Raw genomic sequence first — 17,874 nt, 5'->3', positions numbered from 1 at the left:
AGTTCTTCTGTGTATTCTTGCCACCTCTTCTTAATATCTTCTGCTTCTGTTAGGTCCATCCCATTTTTGTCCTTTATTTTGCCCATCTTTGCATGAAATGTTCCCTTGGTATCTCTAATTTTCTTGAAGAGATCTCTAGTCTTTCCCATTCTGTTCTTTTCCTCTATTTGTTTGCAGTGATCACTGAGGAAGGCTTTCTTATCTCTCCTGGCTATTCTTTGGAACTCTGCATTCAAATGCTTATATCTTTCCTTTTCTCCTTTGCTTTTGGCTTCTCTTCTTTTCACAGCTATTTGTAAGGCCTCCTCAGACAGCTGTTTTTCTTTTTTGCATTTCGTTTTCTTGGGGGTGGTCTTGATTCCTGTCTCCTGTACAGTGTTACGAGCCTCCATTCATAGTTCATCAGGTACTCTGTCTATCAGATCTAGTCCCTTAAATCTATTTTTCACTTCCACTATATAGTCATAAGGGATTTGATTTAGGTCATACCTGAATGGTCTAGTGGTTTTCCCAACTTTCTTCAATTTCAGTCTGAATTTGGCAATAAGGAGTTTATGATCTGAGCCATAGTCAGCTCCTGGTCTTGTTTTTGCTGACTGTATAGAGCATCTCCATCTTTGGCTGCAAAGAATATAATCAGTCTGATTTCAGTGTCAACCATCTGGTGATGTCCATGTGTAGAGTCTTCTCCTGTGTTGTTGGAAGTGGATGTTAGCTATGACCAGTGCGTTCTCTTGGCAGAACTCTATTAGCTTTTGCCCCACTTCATTCTGTAGTCCAAGGCCAAATTTGCCTGTTACTCCAGGTGTTTCTTGACTTCCTACTTTTGCATTCCAGTTCCTTATAATGAGAAGGACATCTTTTTTGTGTGTTAGTTCTGGTAGGTATTGTAGGTCTTCATAGAACTGTTCAATTTCAGCTTCTTCAGCGTTACTAGTCGGGGCATAGACTTGGATTACCGTGATGTTGAATGGTTTACCTTGGAAACGAACAGAGATCATTCTGTCATTTTTGAGATTGCATCCAGGTACTGCATTTCAGACTCTTGTTGACTATGACGGCTACTACATTTCTTCTAAGGGATTCCTGCCCACAGTAGTAGATACAATGGTCATCTGAATTAAATTCACCCATTCCAGTCCATTGTAGTTCACTGATTCCTAGAATGTTGATGTTCACTCTTGTCATCTCCTGTTTGACCACTTCGAATTTACCTTGATTCATGGACCTAACATTCCAGGTTCTTATGCAATATTGGTCTTTACAGCATTAAACCCTGCTTCCATCAGCAGTCCCTCTCACAGCTGGGTGGTGTTTTTGCTTCACCTCCATCCCTTCATTCTTTCTGGAGTTATTTCTCCACTGGGCACCTACCCACCTGGGGAGTTCCTCTTTCAGTATCCCGTCGTTTTGCCTTTTCATACTGTTCATGGGGTTCTCAAGGCAAGAATACTGAAGTGGTTTGCCGTTCCCTTCTCCAGTAGACCACATTCTGTCAGACCTCTCCACCATAACCCAGCTGTCTTGGGTGGCCCAACATGGCATGGCTTAGTTTCATTGAGTTAGACAAGGCTGTGATCCATGTGATCAGATAGGTTAGTTGTCTGTGATTGTAGTTTCAGTCTGTCTGCCCTCTGATCCCCTTTCTCAGTGCCTACTGTCTTCCTTGGGTTTCTGTTACCTTGGATGTGGGGTCTCTCTTCACGGCTGCTCCAGTACTTTGGTACTTCAGTATTTTTAATTAAAATTATTTTGCTAGTGGCTATGTTACTGAAATAAAATTTTTATTTGTCCTTATGTGGTATTAGTTTCTTAGTGTTTTGGTAGGCCTTATCTTTTTTCTAGTATTTTGTCTTCCTGTATTAACTGGTCCATTTTTTTCTTTGCATAAGAAAGTAAAACAGGATGTTACACTAAAGCAAAAAATAGTGTTTAAACTTATCTTGCAGGCAAGTCAGTTCTATATAAAATAAACTACAGCAGAGGTGTGATCTGTAGTTCTGTCAGGAGCTAACAGGAAAAGCAAAACAGATGTTAATGATACATATTTATGCTAATTAATTATTTTCATATGACAAAATTAAGATAGTTTAGCATTAAAAAGAATTATCATAATAATATTAGAAATTGTATAGTTGCCTGTTAGATCTAAAGTTCTCCAATTTTAGTAAAGAGTCATCATATAATGAAGTAGTTTGAAATTTAAGAGCTTCTTGTTATAAACAAAGAATATTTGAGTCAAGCTTTTAATGCTGCTGTTGAATGTTTGGCTGCCAGATAATTAGAAAAAAGAACCAAATCAGAATTCTTCTCCACTATTTCTTAGGAGTTTAAAACTGCTTTCTTCTGGATTGATATTGATTAGAAAGATTGTTTGCCTCAAAGGAATGGGTTTATTTTCCTTCATTTAAAAAGTTATTACATAGGCAACAATAAGAAATCTGTTAAAGAAGATTTACCTACAGTTCACTCTAATACTAATACTTTTCACTTTTCTATTTGCCTGAGTGTTTTTCATGTTAATGAAATGGGGTTCTTTTTTTTCTCATCTTATTTTGTAAAATTTTTTTTTGGTGTTGTCCTTTAAATTAGGATTTTAAATGGTTGCATCTTTCAAAATCTGATTTATATATCATTTATTTAAACTTTCCCCTTACTTTAGGGAACAGGTGAAAAATATTATAAAATACATACTAAGTTATGCTGTATTATTTATACAATTTTAAAATGGTTTCATTTGGCACTTTGTAGGATTTAGATTATTGGACAAAGGGCCTTTCCCCCCCCCCCCCTTCTTAATGGGTTCTTCCAGATAACTCTAAAGGTGTCAGATGTTAATGATACCTTTTTGCTTTAAAGCAATTTTTGGGACCAGCATATTAAAGTCGTAAGTATTTGGAATGAATGAGTTTAGTTTCTTAGATGGTTATTCCTTTATGTTTTTTGGAGCAAGAATATTCAAGAGTGCTTTGCTGGAGTATTATTTTACAAACAGTGCCAATGATAGCAACAATAATATACTAAACAGTACCTATCATTTATGCAGTGTTTTCATGGCTATGGCCTGTTATCAGTAGGGATAAAAGATAACATCAGATGCAGTGTGAAGGAATCTATAGCTTCCTATGTTCTCTTCCTCATTCTGAGAGAAGTCACATAGAATATGCTTCTTTCTATAGAAGTGAAATGCAGTAACATGTATGCAGTATGTCTGCCCAAGGAAGCCTGCTTATGACTCTTTATTAGGGAGCTGGTCACATAAGAACAGCCATAGGTATCAAAATTCCCAGTTCCCAGAAGGAAAGCATGAGTTGGTGTCCTAGCTAGGGAAAACAATCTTATCACTTAGGGAATGTTTCAAAAGCCACATTCTCAAACATCAGCCAAGAATCAACCCTATTAATAGGTTGATGAAGAAGTAATTGCAGTTTCAGACTGTGAATTTTACATCATTATAACTAGGCTCAAACACATCCTTAATAATCAAAATAGATACCATTACAATCAACAGATTTTTGCCAACAAGAAATAAGTTTGTTTATTCCTGTAGCATAAAAATCTGCTTCAGGATTCTGAAAACTCGAAGAAAGCTTTTCCTGCCTCTTGCTGTTTATGGAAGTATTTTCCCTGCAAAAAGTTGTTGAGATGCTTGAAGTAGTAGTCGGTTGATGAGAGATTAGGTGAATATGGCAGCTGAGGCAAAAGTTCATATCCCAGTTCATTGGGTGTTGTCTTGCAAAAGAATTGGGCCCATTCTGTTGACCAGTGCCTGGTGCAGCTGTTGCAGTTTTTGGTGCATCTCTTTGATTTGCTGAGCATAATTCTCAGATGTAATAGTTTTGCCATGATTCATAAAGCTGTAATAAATCAAAGGGCAGCAGACCACCAAACAGTGATCATGACTTTTTTTGATGCATGTTTGGCTTTGGGATATGTTTTGTCTTTTTCTTGGTCCAGTCACTGAACTGGTCATTGCCAGTTGTGGTATAAAGTCCACTTTTGGTCACATGTCACGATTCATTTGAGAAATGGTTCATTGTTGTTGTGCAGAATAAAAGAAGATGACACTGCAAAATGCCAATTTTTTTGGGGGGGGGGGTCAGCTCATGAGGCACCAATTATAGAGATTTTTCACCTTTCCAGTTTGCTTCAAATGCCAAATGACTATAGAATGGTAGATGAGTTCTTGGGCAGCTTCACATATAGTTGTAAGAGGTTTAGCTTCAATGATCCTCTCAGTTGGTCTTTGTCAACTTCTGATGGCCAGCCACTGCATTCCTCATCTTCTTGCAAAACTTCTTGAAACATCACTGCGCTGTATGTTCATTAGCAAAATGTGTTTTGATGTTGTGAGTTGTCTCTGCTGCTTTACGACCCATTTTGAACTCAAATAAGAAAATCGCTCAAATTTGCTTTTTTGTCTAACATCATTTCTAGTCTAAAATAAATATAAATACATGGCAACTAATAAGTCATTAGCAAAAATCATAAACCAAGAAATGTACATTAAAATGGTGTATAACATAACCACATTTATTTAAGAATGTATTCCAATATCAAACAGCAAAGTTCAACAATGCAAAACTGCAGTTACTTTTGCACCAACCCAATAACATATCTTCATCAGAAACATGAGTCCTGCCCTTCCACATAATAAATTATAGCAACGAATACAATTGTCCCATATGACAAATGAGGATAATTATCTAATGAGGTAGACACCATTGACATTTTATTGCTTTTATTTGAAATTTTAATGAGAAATTTATATATTTGTTAGGTATATTGTTTACAGAAAGAGCTGAAGATTAAAAATCACAGTCTTCAGGAAACTGCTGAGCAAAATGTTATTCTGCAGCATACTCTTCAACAACAACAGCAGATGTTACAACAAGAGACAATTAGAAATGGAGAGCTAGAAGACATTCAAACTAAACTTGAAAAACAGGTATATTTTATTGGTCAAAATGGAGTTATGATATAGAAAGGTTTTAAATTGATAATAGATTTATTTTGCTAGTTATATAAATTGCTGTTTAAACCTCACAGATACCATATTGAGTTATTACTCCAAAGAAAGAGTTCTGGGACATTTTATGGTAGAATCTAATCTTCTTTCATTCATTCCCAAGTTCATCTGAATTATTCTGACAGATATTTAACATTTTTTGATTCATTTTTCTCTTATCAAACTTACAGAAGAGTATAAATTAAAAAAGGATAGTTCTCTGTAATCTCACTACACCTCACCTTTTTATCCTTTATATGACTTTTTAATCTATATATTCTAAACTTATCCTCAGCCTCTCCAGTAGCACTAAGGAATTTCCTCTCTGTATATTCATAGAGATCAGGCAGGTATTCTATATTTTCTTCTTTAGAGACATCTGTCCTGTGGCTCTCCATCCTTTTTGCTCAAGTCTAGACCTACTGTTGCTATGCCTGATGCACAGCTTCATCCTGAAGCATTTCTTCATCTCATCGGTGTTTGATTTCTACTTTATAAATTCCTTGTTGTTGACTCTAGTATTTATAAGATTGATTTGTAATTCTTGTTCTTTCTGAAATTCATTTTATTTCTGTAAATGTCTTATGATTTTCTTCTGGTTGTTTTTTTTTTTTCCTTAAGTCTATCAGTACATTTGTATTTTTGGTTGACGATTTTCTTTGTGCTATTTAAGAAATTTTTTTGTCTTTTCTGATTTCTTTGAGGGTCTAAAGAAGTTTATGTCTAAAAATTCCTTCAGAACTTGGGATAAATTTTCTAGTATATATTTTTTCTACTTTTTATTCATGTTCCACTATGTACAGGTTTTGTGTTGGATTTATTCAGATTTTTACTTACCTTTAGATTTTTTCTGCAAATCAGTATGCCATTTAATCAAGCACAGAGTGGGTAGAATTTTCCATGGTTCCCTTCCCTTTTTACCTGGTTACTATTTTAATTTTATACTTGAAACTTGAGTTGGGAGGTGTGGTTATTAATGACTTATAGTCTGTTCTGAGTTCTTCAGTGAGAGGTTTTTAAAGAGCAGGGAGGATATTACAGTCATTAGCAAGATACTAATTTTTGAAATCACAATCATGTAAATATTCATTGAAAACAAAGTGGCTGAGGTTAACTAGGGAGAGAATATAGAATGAGGGGTGAGATGATTGACTTCAACAGAACTCTGAAGGATGCAGTCATGGAAGCCAAAGTATTTCATGAAATAAGAGATAATTGGTGTCATGGGCTGTTGCAATCAGTGTCAAGTAGTGTCAAGTAAATTGAGGGTTGAGTAATGTCCATTGGAATTAGTTGCATGGAAGCCTTTGACATAGTGTAGTTTCTGTAGAGTGGCCAGATTTCTATGGGTTGAGGAATGAATGAGAAGAAAGAAAAATACTGCAAAAAGCTTAGGAAAATATCTGAGAAGTTGAGCTACAGAGAGAAGAAAAGAAGTGGTAGTTGGAGGTGGTATGGAGGAAAGGTTTTTATGATGGGAAGGTCTTAGACATGTGTAAATGCTAATGTAAAGAAACCAGAAGAAAGATATTGAAGATACAGCAGAGAGTAGAGATGGTCAGTAGTTTGAAGTTCCTGAGAGAGTGGACAGGAATTGAATCCAGAACACCTGTGAAGTAGTTTGACTCATATAGGGGGAAGAATGCTTCCTTCAGTGTAGTGAAACAGAAGGAAGAATGAGTAGGAGCAAATACAAGTGGTGTTTGAGGGCCGATGGGAATCTAGGAATCCTTCACTGTATGAGCCAATTCATGAAGAAGGAGAGGAACATAGTTTGACAATAAAGAATATTTCACATGAGGATGATGAAAAGAGGAACATTTATCATTATTTTGTCCAGTTATTTTAAGTCCTATTTTAGTGTTATGACGTGGTCATGTCTATAAATATGCATAATATATAAATGAAATATCTTATTAAAAATTAAGTTTTGCTCTCATATTTCCAACAGTTTTTTGGTCTTTACTTTGAAATTGAATGACAAGCCAGGATACAAATTTATATAAATATTTTTCTTCTGAGGAATATTGGGCTGTGTTTGAATTTAAAATATATACTAAAAATTGCTTTCCAAGGTATCAAAACTGGAACAAGAGCTTCAGAAACAAAGGGAAAGTTCAGCTGAAAAGTTGAGGAAAATGGAGGAGAAATGTGAAGCAGCTACATATGAAGCAGATTTGAAAAGACAAAAAATTATTGAGCTTACTGGTACTACCAGGTAAAATGAACATGTTAGTTTTTGTCTCCCTTTTTTTTACCATCAGTCATATTTGAGTTTCAAAATAAGATAATGTTGAGTGAAGCGTTTGCTTGAGAAATTAATTTCTACACGATCTGTATTCCTATAGTATTCCTATACCTCCCTTTTATCCTTCATTATGCCTTTTTTATTATAGTTTAATATACTTTACCCTCCTTACTTACTATATTGTAAGTTCCTTAAGGCCAAGATAATATCTGGTTTATTTTAAGGGTCCTCCCACAACAATTAGCATGGTTCCTTGTACCTCATATCTTAATCCTAATGGGGATGCTAGAAAAAAACCTGAAGGTTAAAACAGAACCCAGGGCTTTATCTGAAGCCTTTGAGGTGAAATGCATCTGAGTTCAGTTTTTCAGATTTCAGAGGGAAAGTGAGGTATCAATATACATACTATGTGCGCTAAGTCGCTTTAGTGTGTCCGACTGTGACCCCATGGACTGTAGGCCACCAGGCTCCTCTGTCCGTGTGATTCTCCAGGCAAGAAGCCTGGATTGGGCTGCCATTTCCTTCTGCAGGGGATCTTCCTGATCAGAGATTGAACCGACGTCTCTTATGTCTCCTGCATTGGCAGGCAGGTTCTTTACCACTAACTCAGCAACTGTTGTATTAAATCAAATTGTGAATAATGTTAAAAGTGACAGGGAAAGATGATAGAAAATTTTCATGGATTCTAATTGTTTATAGGGAGGAAATAATAAAAGAAAGCTGACTTCTATTGATTGAACATTAAAATCACCTGAAGAGCTTTAAAAAGTACTGATGCTTAGGTCCCACCTCCAAAGATCCTGATTTAATATGGCTGCACTGGGCTAAGACATCAAAAAAAAAAAAAAGGGAATTAAGAGCTGAAAGCTATATCTAGCTTCCCCAGATTGCTTCTGTTTTGTCGACAAGAGTTGACAAAGTATTTTACTCTTACTTAGCCCACCATTCTACCAACAGGAGTAGGAGTTAACTTATACATTTGAACCACAGCATCCTCAGACTCCCTCTCCCCCTCTGACAAAAATAAAGATAAGACCTTTGTGCTTTGAGTAGCGACTTGCTTCCCCAGATGTCCTCAACTCTCTCAAGGGGGTCGAGAAGATATCCTGAGTTTAAGGCCACAGTTCTTCAAACTTTTCTTCCATCAATAGTTATGTATCCACTAATGCAGCCTTACCACCATTGTGTATCTTAATTCCACAGAGAGTATTCAGCCTTGTAACTTTACTTTTGCTTGTTTCAGACACCACAAGAAGCAACAGATTGGCATTAGAATTACCCTCATCTCTCTTACTAAGTCCCCAAAACCTCATGTGTTTTCTCTCCTTTTCTCACCCTATCTGAACTTCTGACAGATTTTCACTTCATCCTCTGGAATTCACAGTCCATACTGAGAGATATCCCTTATATTCTCTATCTCTTCTTTTTCTCTTGCTATAACAGAAGTATGACTCTCCACTGAGGGCACTGCTTCTTCCCCTGCAGCCCTCTAAAGTAAGAACTTTCCCCCATAGTTCTTGTACCAAAGAAGTGAGATCTGGAATAGTATAACATAACCATGAACCTCATGTTATCAGATCATATTCTTCACTGTTGCTGACACCAGCAGACCACCTGACTTACTAAAGTTGAATCCAACACTAGTTCTGTCTTTATTCTGGGGATTTCAATATACGTCTATCTAGCTGATCCTCATCCACTCACGCACATGGTTTACAGTAGATTTTATCATTTCCAATACCTCCGTTATTTCAACATAATATGAATACTGTTCATCTACATGTATGTTATTACCTCTTTCCCTTTAATACCCCAAATTCAACAATTCTTTGATGAAACTAGGACCTCTGAGCCTTCAAATCTACCACTTTCTCATTCTCTAATGCCCTTTCTCCTCTCTTTACCTAGCTTAAATTCTGCTCATTAAAAGCACTGATTGGCATATGGCTGTTCCCTTAACTTTGTCTTACTTTGTGGTACTCAGAACTAAAAATCCAACTCAGAATAATTCATGCTTGCATCTTTACAGAGGCTGGAGAAACATATAACTACAGTGACCAGTCTTACTTTAAATCCATAATTTCAAAACCTTAAGCATTTTCTTAATGCTGTCTGACAGTCACAGTATTACTCACTCTTGTAAGGGGGACTCTCTTACACCTTTGCGTTTTCTTTCATAACTCCAACAACCTCTCCCCAGTCCTTCCTCTCGCTTATGATCTTGCTTTTGTTTCACTAAGAAAATCGAAATAATTGCTGCTTTGTTTTCTTATACCCATCCTTTGATTTCTAGACAAAAACTTTTCATAATTATAGCTGAAAGGTGCATTCAAATCCTATAAGTTCTAATTACTGGTAGGAAACTTATGAACTAAATGAATAAATTTCACAAGAAAGATATATTCTAGTTCCAAGACCTTCTCTTCAGGAAGCAGGATTTTTCTCTCTTCCAACTATTGGCTTCTTTCATTTCTGAAACTATAATTTATAAAACTGTTTTTCTCTCCCCAGAGCTATTAGTGTCAAAATACATCTGTTATATAGCTCCTTGGATCTGTTTTAAAATTAAAATATCTCTAGATAGAAAACTAATTCATTGAGTACCTTCTGTGTGCCAGGCAATGTACTAAGTAAACACATCATTTAGTTGTGTTTCAGTTCAGTTCAGTTACACAGTCGTGTCCGACTCTTTGCGACCCCATGTGTTTAGTGGTTTGTAATTGGTGCATAATTACAGTCTATTAATTATTTGTTTTATTTTTTTTGTTTCTAATTAGGCAAGTAAAACTCGAGATGGATCAATACAGAGAAGAGCTATCTAAAATGGAAAAAGAAATAATGCACCTAAAAAGAGATGGAGAAAATAAAGCAATGCATCTCTCTCAGTTAGACATGATTTTAGAACAGACAAAGACAGAACTAGATAAGAAAACAAATGCTGGTAAGCAACAGGGTAGCTCAGCTTAGCTGCCTGCAATTATATATTTAAAGAAATGGAATAAAGTGAGAATCTGAGATGGGGGAAAAGGATAATCATTGGTATCCTGTCTCTTACTCTGATAGATGAATAAAATTGGATATTCTTAGTTATAATTTACAAAGTTCTGAGTAACAAGTAACTTATATATAATTCTAAAATTATCCTCTGCTTTTAACAGTGAAGGATTTAGAAAAGTTACAGCACCACACTGAAACTGAGCTAACAGAAGCCTTGCAGAAACGGGAAGCACTAGAGACTGAACTGCAAAATGCTCATGGAGAATTAAAAAGTACTCTAAGACAACTCCAGGAATTGAGAGATGTTCTGCAGAAGGCTCAATTATCATTAGAGGAAAAATATACTACAATAAAGGATCTCACAGCTGAACTTAGGTGAGTTAAATTCTAAGAAAGGATATCACAATAATAGGTATTTCTCTTTATTACCTTTAGTCCTTGGGTCATATTATAGACTTTGTTGTTGAATTCTGGATGTCCAAACTTCTCAACTGCCTTTAGCTCACTGTGGTTCATTCTAGACATTACATCCAATGCTCCATCTCACTAATTCAGCTATTGCTGTTGACTAATACTTGCATCCCTGGTCTTTGGATCATTTTACTTTGGCCCTCTTCTGTATCCCATGGTGGTAAAAAATGATTGGGCCAGCATACAGCAGTGGTTAATAGCAAAGTAATATTAACATGTGCCATGGCTATGCCAAGTACTTCATATATGATCTCATTTCTTTACAACAAGCAAATATAAGTTCCACATTATCACCTTTTTACATGTGGGAAAACTGAGAAAATTAAGTAAAATGCCAAAAGTCAGATAGTGAAACACAAGTCTAAGTCTGAAATCATGGTTCTTAGATTAGCAGCAATAGCATAAAGTACTGTTCCAGTACACATCTATGGTGAGTACGGGTGGAGAGCCAGACTAGAGCCCAGTTGTGGGAAATAAATTCCGAAAAGGAAAACAGATCAGGGTGTGAAATGTGTATTGAAAAAACAGGATAGAGAGCAGCAAGGTGATCCAGAAACTTAGATGTTGTATCCTTTGATTCAGTGCAGCACCCATTCCCTTTTCTACTCACAAACTCATTCTTAGTAAGTTTCATGTAGCTTTAAATATCAGTACAATGTGCCAGAGACTTCTAAACACATATGTCTAGTAATGACCTCATCTCCAAACTCCAGACTCCTATCTGATGTCTTACTTGCTATCTCCACTTAAGTATTTTACAGAGGCATCTTAAACTTGACTAAAACAATTCATTTTAAAAATTCATAACCCTGTACTTCCTCCAACTCATTATGCATTGGCATAATGAAATCTATATATAAGATTACTTTTATCTCTTTCCCTCCCCTTTTTCATCCAGTCTATTAGCAACTTGCCTGCGAAGTCACTTCAGTTGTGTCTGACTCTTTGCAACCCCATGGACTATAGCCCACCAGGCTTCTCTATCCATGGAATTTCCCAGCAAGAATACTGGAGTGAGTTGCCAGACTCTCCTCCCAGGGATCTTCCCTACCCAGGGATCAAACCCATGTGTCTTATGTCTCCAGCATTGGCAGTCAGGTTCTTTACCACTAGTGCCACCTAGGAAGCCCAATCAGCAAGTTATGTTGACTTTATTTCCAAAACATATTCTGAAATCTGTTGATTTCTTGGCCTTTTTTCTGCTACTTAGCCCAGGCCATCATCATCTCCCACCTGGTCTGTTGCTGAGGCTTCCTAACTGGTCTGCCAGCTTAAATTCTTGACCTTCCTCACAATTCATTCTCCACAGAATGGATTTAAGCTTATGATTTAAAACATAAGTCAGATCATATTGCTTTCCTACTTGAACTTTCTCATGACTTCCCAAAAGATTCAGAGTAATACCCAAGCTCCTTCAGAAATATAAATCAAAACCGCGATGAGATACCACTTCACACCCACTAAGGTGGCTGTAATAAAAACAAAACGAAACACCCGAATAGAAAATAACAGATGAGAAATTTTAAAAGTTCCAGCCTCTGTGGAAAACAGTTTGGCAGTTCGTCAGTGAGTTAAACATAGTATTAACCTTGTAAATCAGTAATTCCACTGTTAGGTTTAAGTACCCAAAAGAATTGAAAAGAGGTATTCAAACAAAAATTGTGGTCAAATGTTTGTAGCACCTCTATTCCCAGTAGCCACCAAGTGGAAATGACCCAGATGGATACTGATAGGTGTGAATGGATAAACCAGTGTGGTATATCCATACAAATCAGCCTTGAAAAGGAATAGAGTACTGACACATGCTGCAACATGGATAAACCTTACAAATATGCTAAATGAAAGAAAACACATACATGTTGCATAATTCCATTTATATGAAATATCCAGAATTGGCAAATCTGCAGAGATAGAAAGCAGATTAATTGTTGTCTGGGACTGGGGGAAGGGAGAATGGAAGAAAACTGCCAATGAGTATGGGGTTTCTATTCAGAGTGATGAAAAAGTACTGGAAATAGTAATGATGGTTACACAACATTGTGAATGTATTCAGTGTAACTGCACTGTACGCTTTAAAGTAGTTAAAGTGGTAAATCTTATGTATATTTTACCACAGTTGAAAAGAAGAAATCCAAGCTCCTTTTCCTAGAATACAAAGTCCTGCATAACAACGTTTCTGCCTATTTCTCTGGCCTCATTCTATATTGTTCTCCTTGCTGCTGACCTTTTTATTCTACTTAGAGCTTACAAAGTTTTTTTCCACTTTAGGACTTTTGCCATAGCTGTTTCTTTGGCCTGAAATAGCCTGAAACAATTGTTGTGTGGCCAGTTTCTTCATACCCTTCACATTACCTCATAGGGCCCCCCTTCCATGACCACCTATTCTAGAATAGTCTCCCAGTCACTGTCTCATCGTTGTATTTAATGCTCTGACATAGCACTTTATATTTTTCTTATTATTTATAGTCTATCTCTTCTGGAGCTAGTAGAATGTAAACTCCATGTGATGAAGGACAAATACCTGTTGACTATTAAATCCATAGTCATAGAACCTTGACATTTAGGAAACATCCAGTAAATTTTTACTAAATAAATAAGAGAATGGATGGATGTGAGAAGTAAAAACACAATCTTAAAATTCTAGCTAGTAGCTGAATTTTAGAAGCACAGCTATTATAGACAGCAATTAGAGTTATCTTTAGAATTCATTTAATATTACTTTTAAAATATTAGTCTTGTATTAACTCTTCAGGCTTTTAGGGGAACAGTAAACAGCTCATTAAAGAAGTTCAGAACCTGCTTTTTAAATTCAGTACCTTTATTATGTTGTTTCATATTTAAGACTAGAAAATCATATGACAATTCAAGATCAACAACATTTTCATTCTTTGTCATATCAGAACTTAGAGTTCAGAATTAAAATTCTCTGATTACAAGCTTCAAAGTGGTATAAATCTTGAAGTTATGTCATTTTAAGTTTCTTTATAATATAAAATTATTCTTAGTGTTTTAGGAGGGCTAGAATTTTTTTTAAAACATTTAAAATATTTCTGTAGTAGATTTCACTACTTCACTAAATATAAGGTGTCATTTTGAGTAAAATTCCTGTAAGAAATACAGCGGTCATTTACTAAACTGTGGATATCAAGGACATCAGCCATGAGATAAATGCCTCGTTCAATTATAGCGAACTCATAGCTGTTATATATAAAAGACTTTCAAACACTCCTTTGATCTATAGATTAAAATATAGATATATTTTAAAAATTCTTATACTGATTCAATCCTATTTCTTGGGAGTGCTTTTAGCATTTAGCTTAAATTGTCTGCAGAAGTAGAATTTAAGTTAACTTGTGCCTTTTTACAACACGATATTAAAGTAATTGTATTGATATCAGTCACTTTCTTTATGCATTATTCCTTTAATTTGAAGTCTCTCAATCTGAAATAATTGAATGTATCCTGTCACTTAACTTACAGGAAGGGTAACCCAATTGATTTGATTTTTTAAAACTATAATATTCCTACTTAGTTGCTTAGGTCTTTTTCACTTTGATAAATTGCAGGGAATGCAAGATGGAGATTGAAGACAAAAAGCAAGAACTTCTTGAAATGGATCAGGCACTTAAGGAGAGAAATTGGGAGCTAAAGCAAAGAGCAGCTCAAGTTGGTTTTCTTAACTATATTTTAATGAAATTTTCTGTTTAAATACAATCACTTGAGGTTTCAGAGGTCCCCTCATTTTAGTAAAATAGTAGTTTTTATAGCTATTTCTTTTTTGTGTGCACATAGTTTTTTTTAAATTAGAAATATGTCATCTCTCTCTCTCTCTTTTTTTTTTTTTGCTATTTTTACAGCAGGTGGATTTTGGGGAGTGAAGGTTAGCTTAGTGTCCGAACCTTTTGATCTCTTACAATACTGTATATCAGAAGAAAATGTGATTAAAGGAGTTACTTGCTCAGCTAGTATTTACTGAAGGAATGGAAATATCCAGAAGGCATTTTTAGCAGCATCTTTTTAAATATAATTTTATTTATTTATTTTCGGCTGCACTGGTTCTTCATTGCTTTGCATGGGTTTTCTCTAGTTATGGTGAACGGGGGCTACTCTTTAGTTGTGGTACACAGGTTTTCTCATTTCAGTGGCTTCTCTTGTTGCGGAGCACAGGCTCTAAGGTGTGTGGGCTTGAGTAGTTGTGGCTCATGGGCTCGAGAGCTCTGGCTCAGTAATTGTGGCACATGGGCTTAGCTGTCCTGCAGCATGTGGAATCGGATTGAACCCGTGTCGCCTGCGTTGGTAGACTGATTCTTAACCACTGGACTACCAGGGAAGCTCTGCAGCATCTTTTTAGTAAGACTTTAGTTTTTTAGAGCAGATTTAAGTTCACAGCAAAATTGAACAATAGGTACAGATATTTCCTACATACCCACCCTGCCCCAAAGAAGGCACAACCTTCCCCCATTATCAACATTTCCTTCCAGAATGGTGTATTTGTTAAAGCTGATGAACCTACATTGACATTTCATAATCACCCAAAATCCATAGTTTATATTATCATTCACTCTTGTGTTACTCATTCTATGAGGTTGGACAGGAATCCATTATTATGGTATCATTCAGAATATCTTCAGTGCCTTAAAAATCCTCTGTACTCCACTTACTCATCCCTCTCTCTCTTCCCCCAACCATGGTAACCAGTGATCTTTTTGCTGTCTCTAGTTTTGCCTTTCCAGAATGTTAGACAGTTGTTGTTGATTGTGTTCGGTCATTAAGTAGTGTCCAATTCCTTGTGACTCAATATACTACAGCACGCCAGGCTTCCCTGTCCTTCACTATCTCCCAGAGGTTGTTCAAACTCATGTGCATTGAGTCAGTGATGCCATCCAGCCATCTTATCCTCTGTCACTCACTTTTTCTCCTGCCCTCCATCTTTCCCAGCATCAGGGTCTTTTCCAATGAGTGGACTCTTCTCATCAGGTGGCCAAAGTATTGGAGCTTCAGCATCAGTCCTTCCAATAAATATTCAGGGTTGATTGCCTTTAGGATTGACTGGTTTGATCTCCTTGCTGTCCAAGGGACTCTCAAGAGCCTTCTCCAGCACCACATTTTGAAAGCATCAGTTCAGCACTCAGCCTTCTTTATTGTCCAACACCCTCCATACATGACTACTGGAAATATAACAACTTTAACTGTACACACCTTTGTCAGCAAAGTGATGTCTCTCCTTTTTAACATGCTGTCTAGGTTTGTCATAGCTTTTCCTCTAAGGAGCAAACGTCTTTTAATTTTGTGGCTGCAGTCACCGTCCACAGTGATTTTGGAGCCTCAAAAAATAAAATCTGTCACTCTTTCCACTTTTTCCCCATCTTTTTGCCCTGAAGTGATGGGACCAGATACCATGATCTTAGTTTTATGATTGTTGAGTTGTAAGCCAGCTTTGTCACTCTCTTCTTTCACTTTCATCAAGAGGCTGTTTAGTTTCTCTTGGCTTTTCTGCCATAAGGGTAGTGTCATCTGCATATCTGAGGTTATTGATATTTCTCCCAGCAATCTTTGATTCCAGCTTGTGCTTCATCCAGCCCAGCATTTCTCATGATGTACTATGCATATAAGTTAAATAAACAGGGTGACAATATACACCTTGATATACTCCTTTGCCAGTTTGAAACCAGTCCATTGTTTCATGTCCAGTTCTAACTATTGCTTCTTGACTGGCATACAGGTTTCTCAGGAAATAGGTAAAGTGGTCTGGTATTCCCATCTCTTGAAGAATTTTCCACAGTTTGTGGTGATCCACACAGTCAAAGGCTTTAGTGTAGTCATTGAAGCAGAAGTAGATGTTTTTTGGAATTCCCTTGCTTTCTCTATGATCCAGTGGATGTTAGGAATTTGATCTCTGGTTCCTCTGTGATTTTTTTTTCCTTAATGTGATTAGTTATATTAATTAACTTTCAAATGTGGAGTATAGTTCTTTTTATACATTTTTGAGTATGATTCACTAATATTTTGTTGAGAATTTTTATATCTATGTTCATGAAAGATACTGGTCTATAGTTTTCTTTCTTTATAATGTCTCTGGTGTTGGTATTAGGGTTATGCTAACCATAGAGAATGAGTTAGTACTTCCTCTGTTTCTATGAGAGTATAAAGAATTGGCATAATTTCTTCCTTAAATATTTAGTAGAATTTACCAATGAACCCATCTGAACCTGGGGCTTTCCGTTTTGGAAAGTTATTAATCATTGATGCAGTTTCTTTAGTGGATATAGGCTTATTCAGATTGTCCATTTCTTCTTGTATGAGTTTTGGCAGATTGTGCCTTTTGAGTAACTGGCCAATTATATCTAATTTTATTTAAATTCATGGGCTAAGAGCTGTTTATAATATTCCTGTATTATCCTATTAATGTCCTTGATATTTGTAGTAAAATCTCCTTTTTCATTTCTCGTATTAGCAGTTTATATCTTCTCTCTCTTTTTTTGTTAGTCTGGCTAGAGGCTTATTGCTATTAGTAATCTTCTTTTGGCTTTGTTGATTTTCTCTATTGATTCCCTAATTTTAATTGCTAGTCTGGTTTTTAGCATTTTTTTTCTTCTGCTTAGTTTGGATTTGATTTGCTCTTCCTTTTCTAGTTTGTAAGATGGAAGCTCAACTGATTAATTTTAGATCTTTCTTCTTTTCTCATATATGCATTCAGTGCATAGATGTTCCTAAGCAGTGCTTTTGCTGCATCCAATATTTAGCATAAAATGAAGTTTGAATCATTTTGTCACTTATGTGAATATATAATTATATATTGGGTTCAAGATCCAGTATTATTAAGCAATGACTATTTTTCTCATTCTTTTTAATAATTTATTTGAGGTGCATTTATTCTTCAGTTATACCCACTGTAAACAAATCTAAATAACATTCCAAGCATACAGTTTTTCACATTAGAATAAGATTGAACAATAGCTTAATGTTGCTTTTGTGTTTAGGTTACACATTTGGATATGACTATTCGTGGGCACAGGGGAGAAATGGAACAGAAAATAATTAAACTAGAGGGTACTGTGGAGAAATCAGAATTGGAACTTAAAGAAAGCAGCAGACAGGTAAATTATTAAAAATTATGTCTTTAATTATTTTAAAAATGACTCCTTAACTA

At 35.9% G+C, this 17,874-nt stretch overlaps 1 protein-coding gene across 1 annotated transcript in view; it reads left to right on the top strand.

Moving 5' to 3' along the window:
• The window catches only part of CCDC18 (coiled-coil domain containing 18), a 110,983-nt gene that overhangs the window by 61,643 nt on the left and 31,466 nt on the right, over positions 1 to 17,874 (top strand). Inside the window, exons 17-22 of the mRNA XM_052638044.1 lie at positions 4,781 to 4,948; positions 7,084 to 7,226; positions 10,034 to 10,197; positions 10,415 to 10,628; positions 14,291 to 14,390; positions 17,705 to 17,821. Coding sequence (XP_052494004.1) covers positions 4,781 to 4,948; positions 7,084 to 7,226; positions 10,034 to 10,197; positions 10,415 to 10,628; positions 14,291 to 14,390; positions 17,705 to 17,821 — 906 coding nt within the window. The remainder of the gene's footprint in view (positions 1 to 4,780; positions 4,949 to 7,083; positions 7,227 to 10,033; positions 10,198 to 10,414; positions 10,629 to 14,290; positions 14,391 to 17,704; positions 17,822 to 17,874) is intronic.

The sequence above is a fragment of the Budorcas taxicolor genome, chromosome 3 (genome assembly GCF_023091745.1).
Source record: "Budorcas taxicolor isolate Tak-1 chromosome 3, Takin1.1, whole genome shotgun sequence".
In the NCBI taxonomy this organism is placed as follows: Eukaryota; Metazoa; Chordata; class Mammalia; order Artiodactyla; family Bovidae; genus Budorcas; species Budorcas taxicolor.
This window is presented reverse-complemented; position numbering and strand designations above follow the sequence as displayed.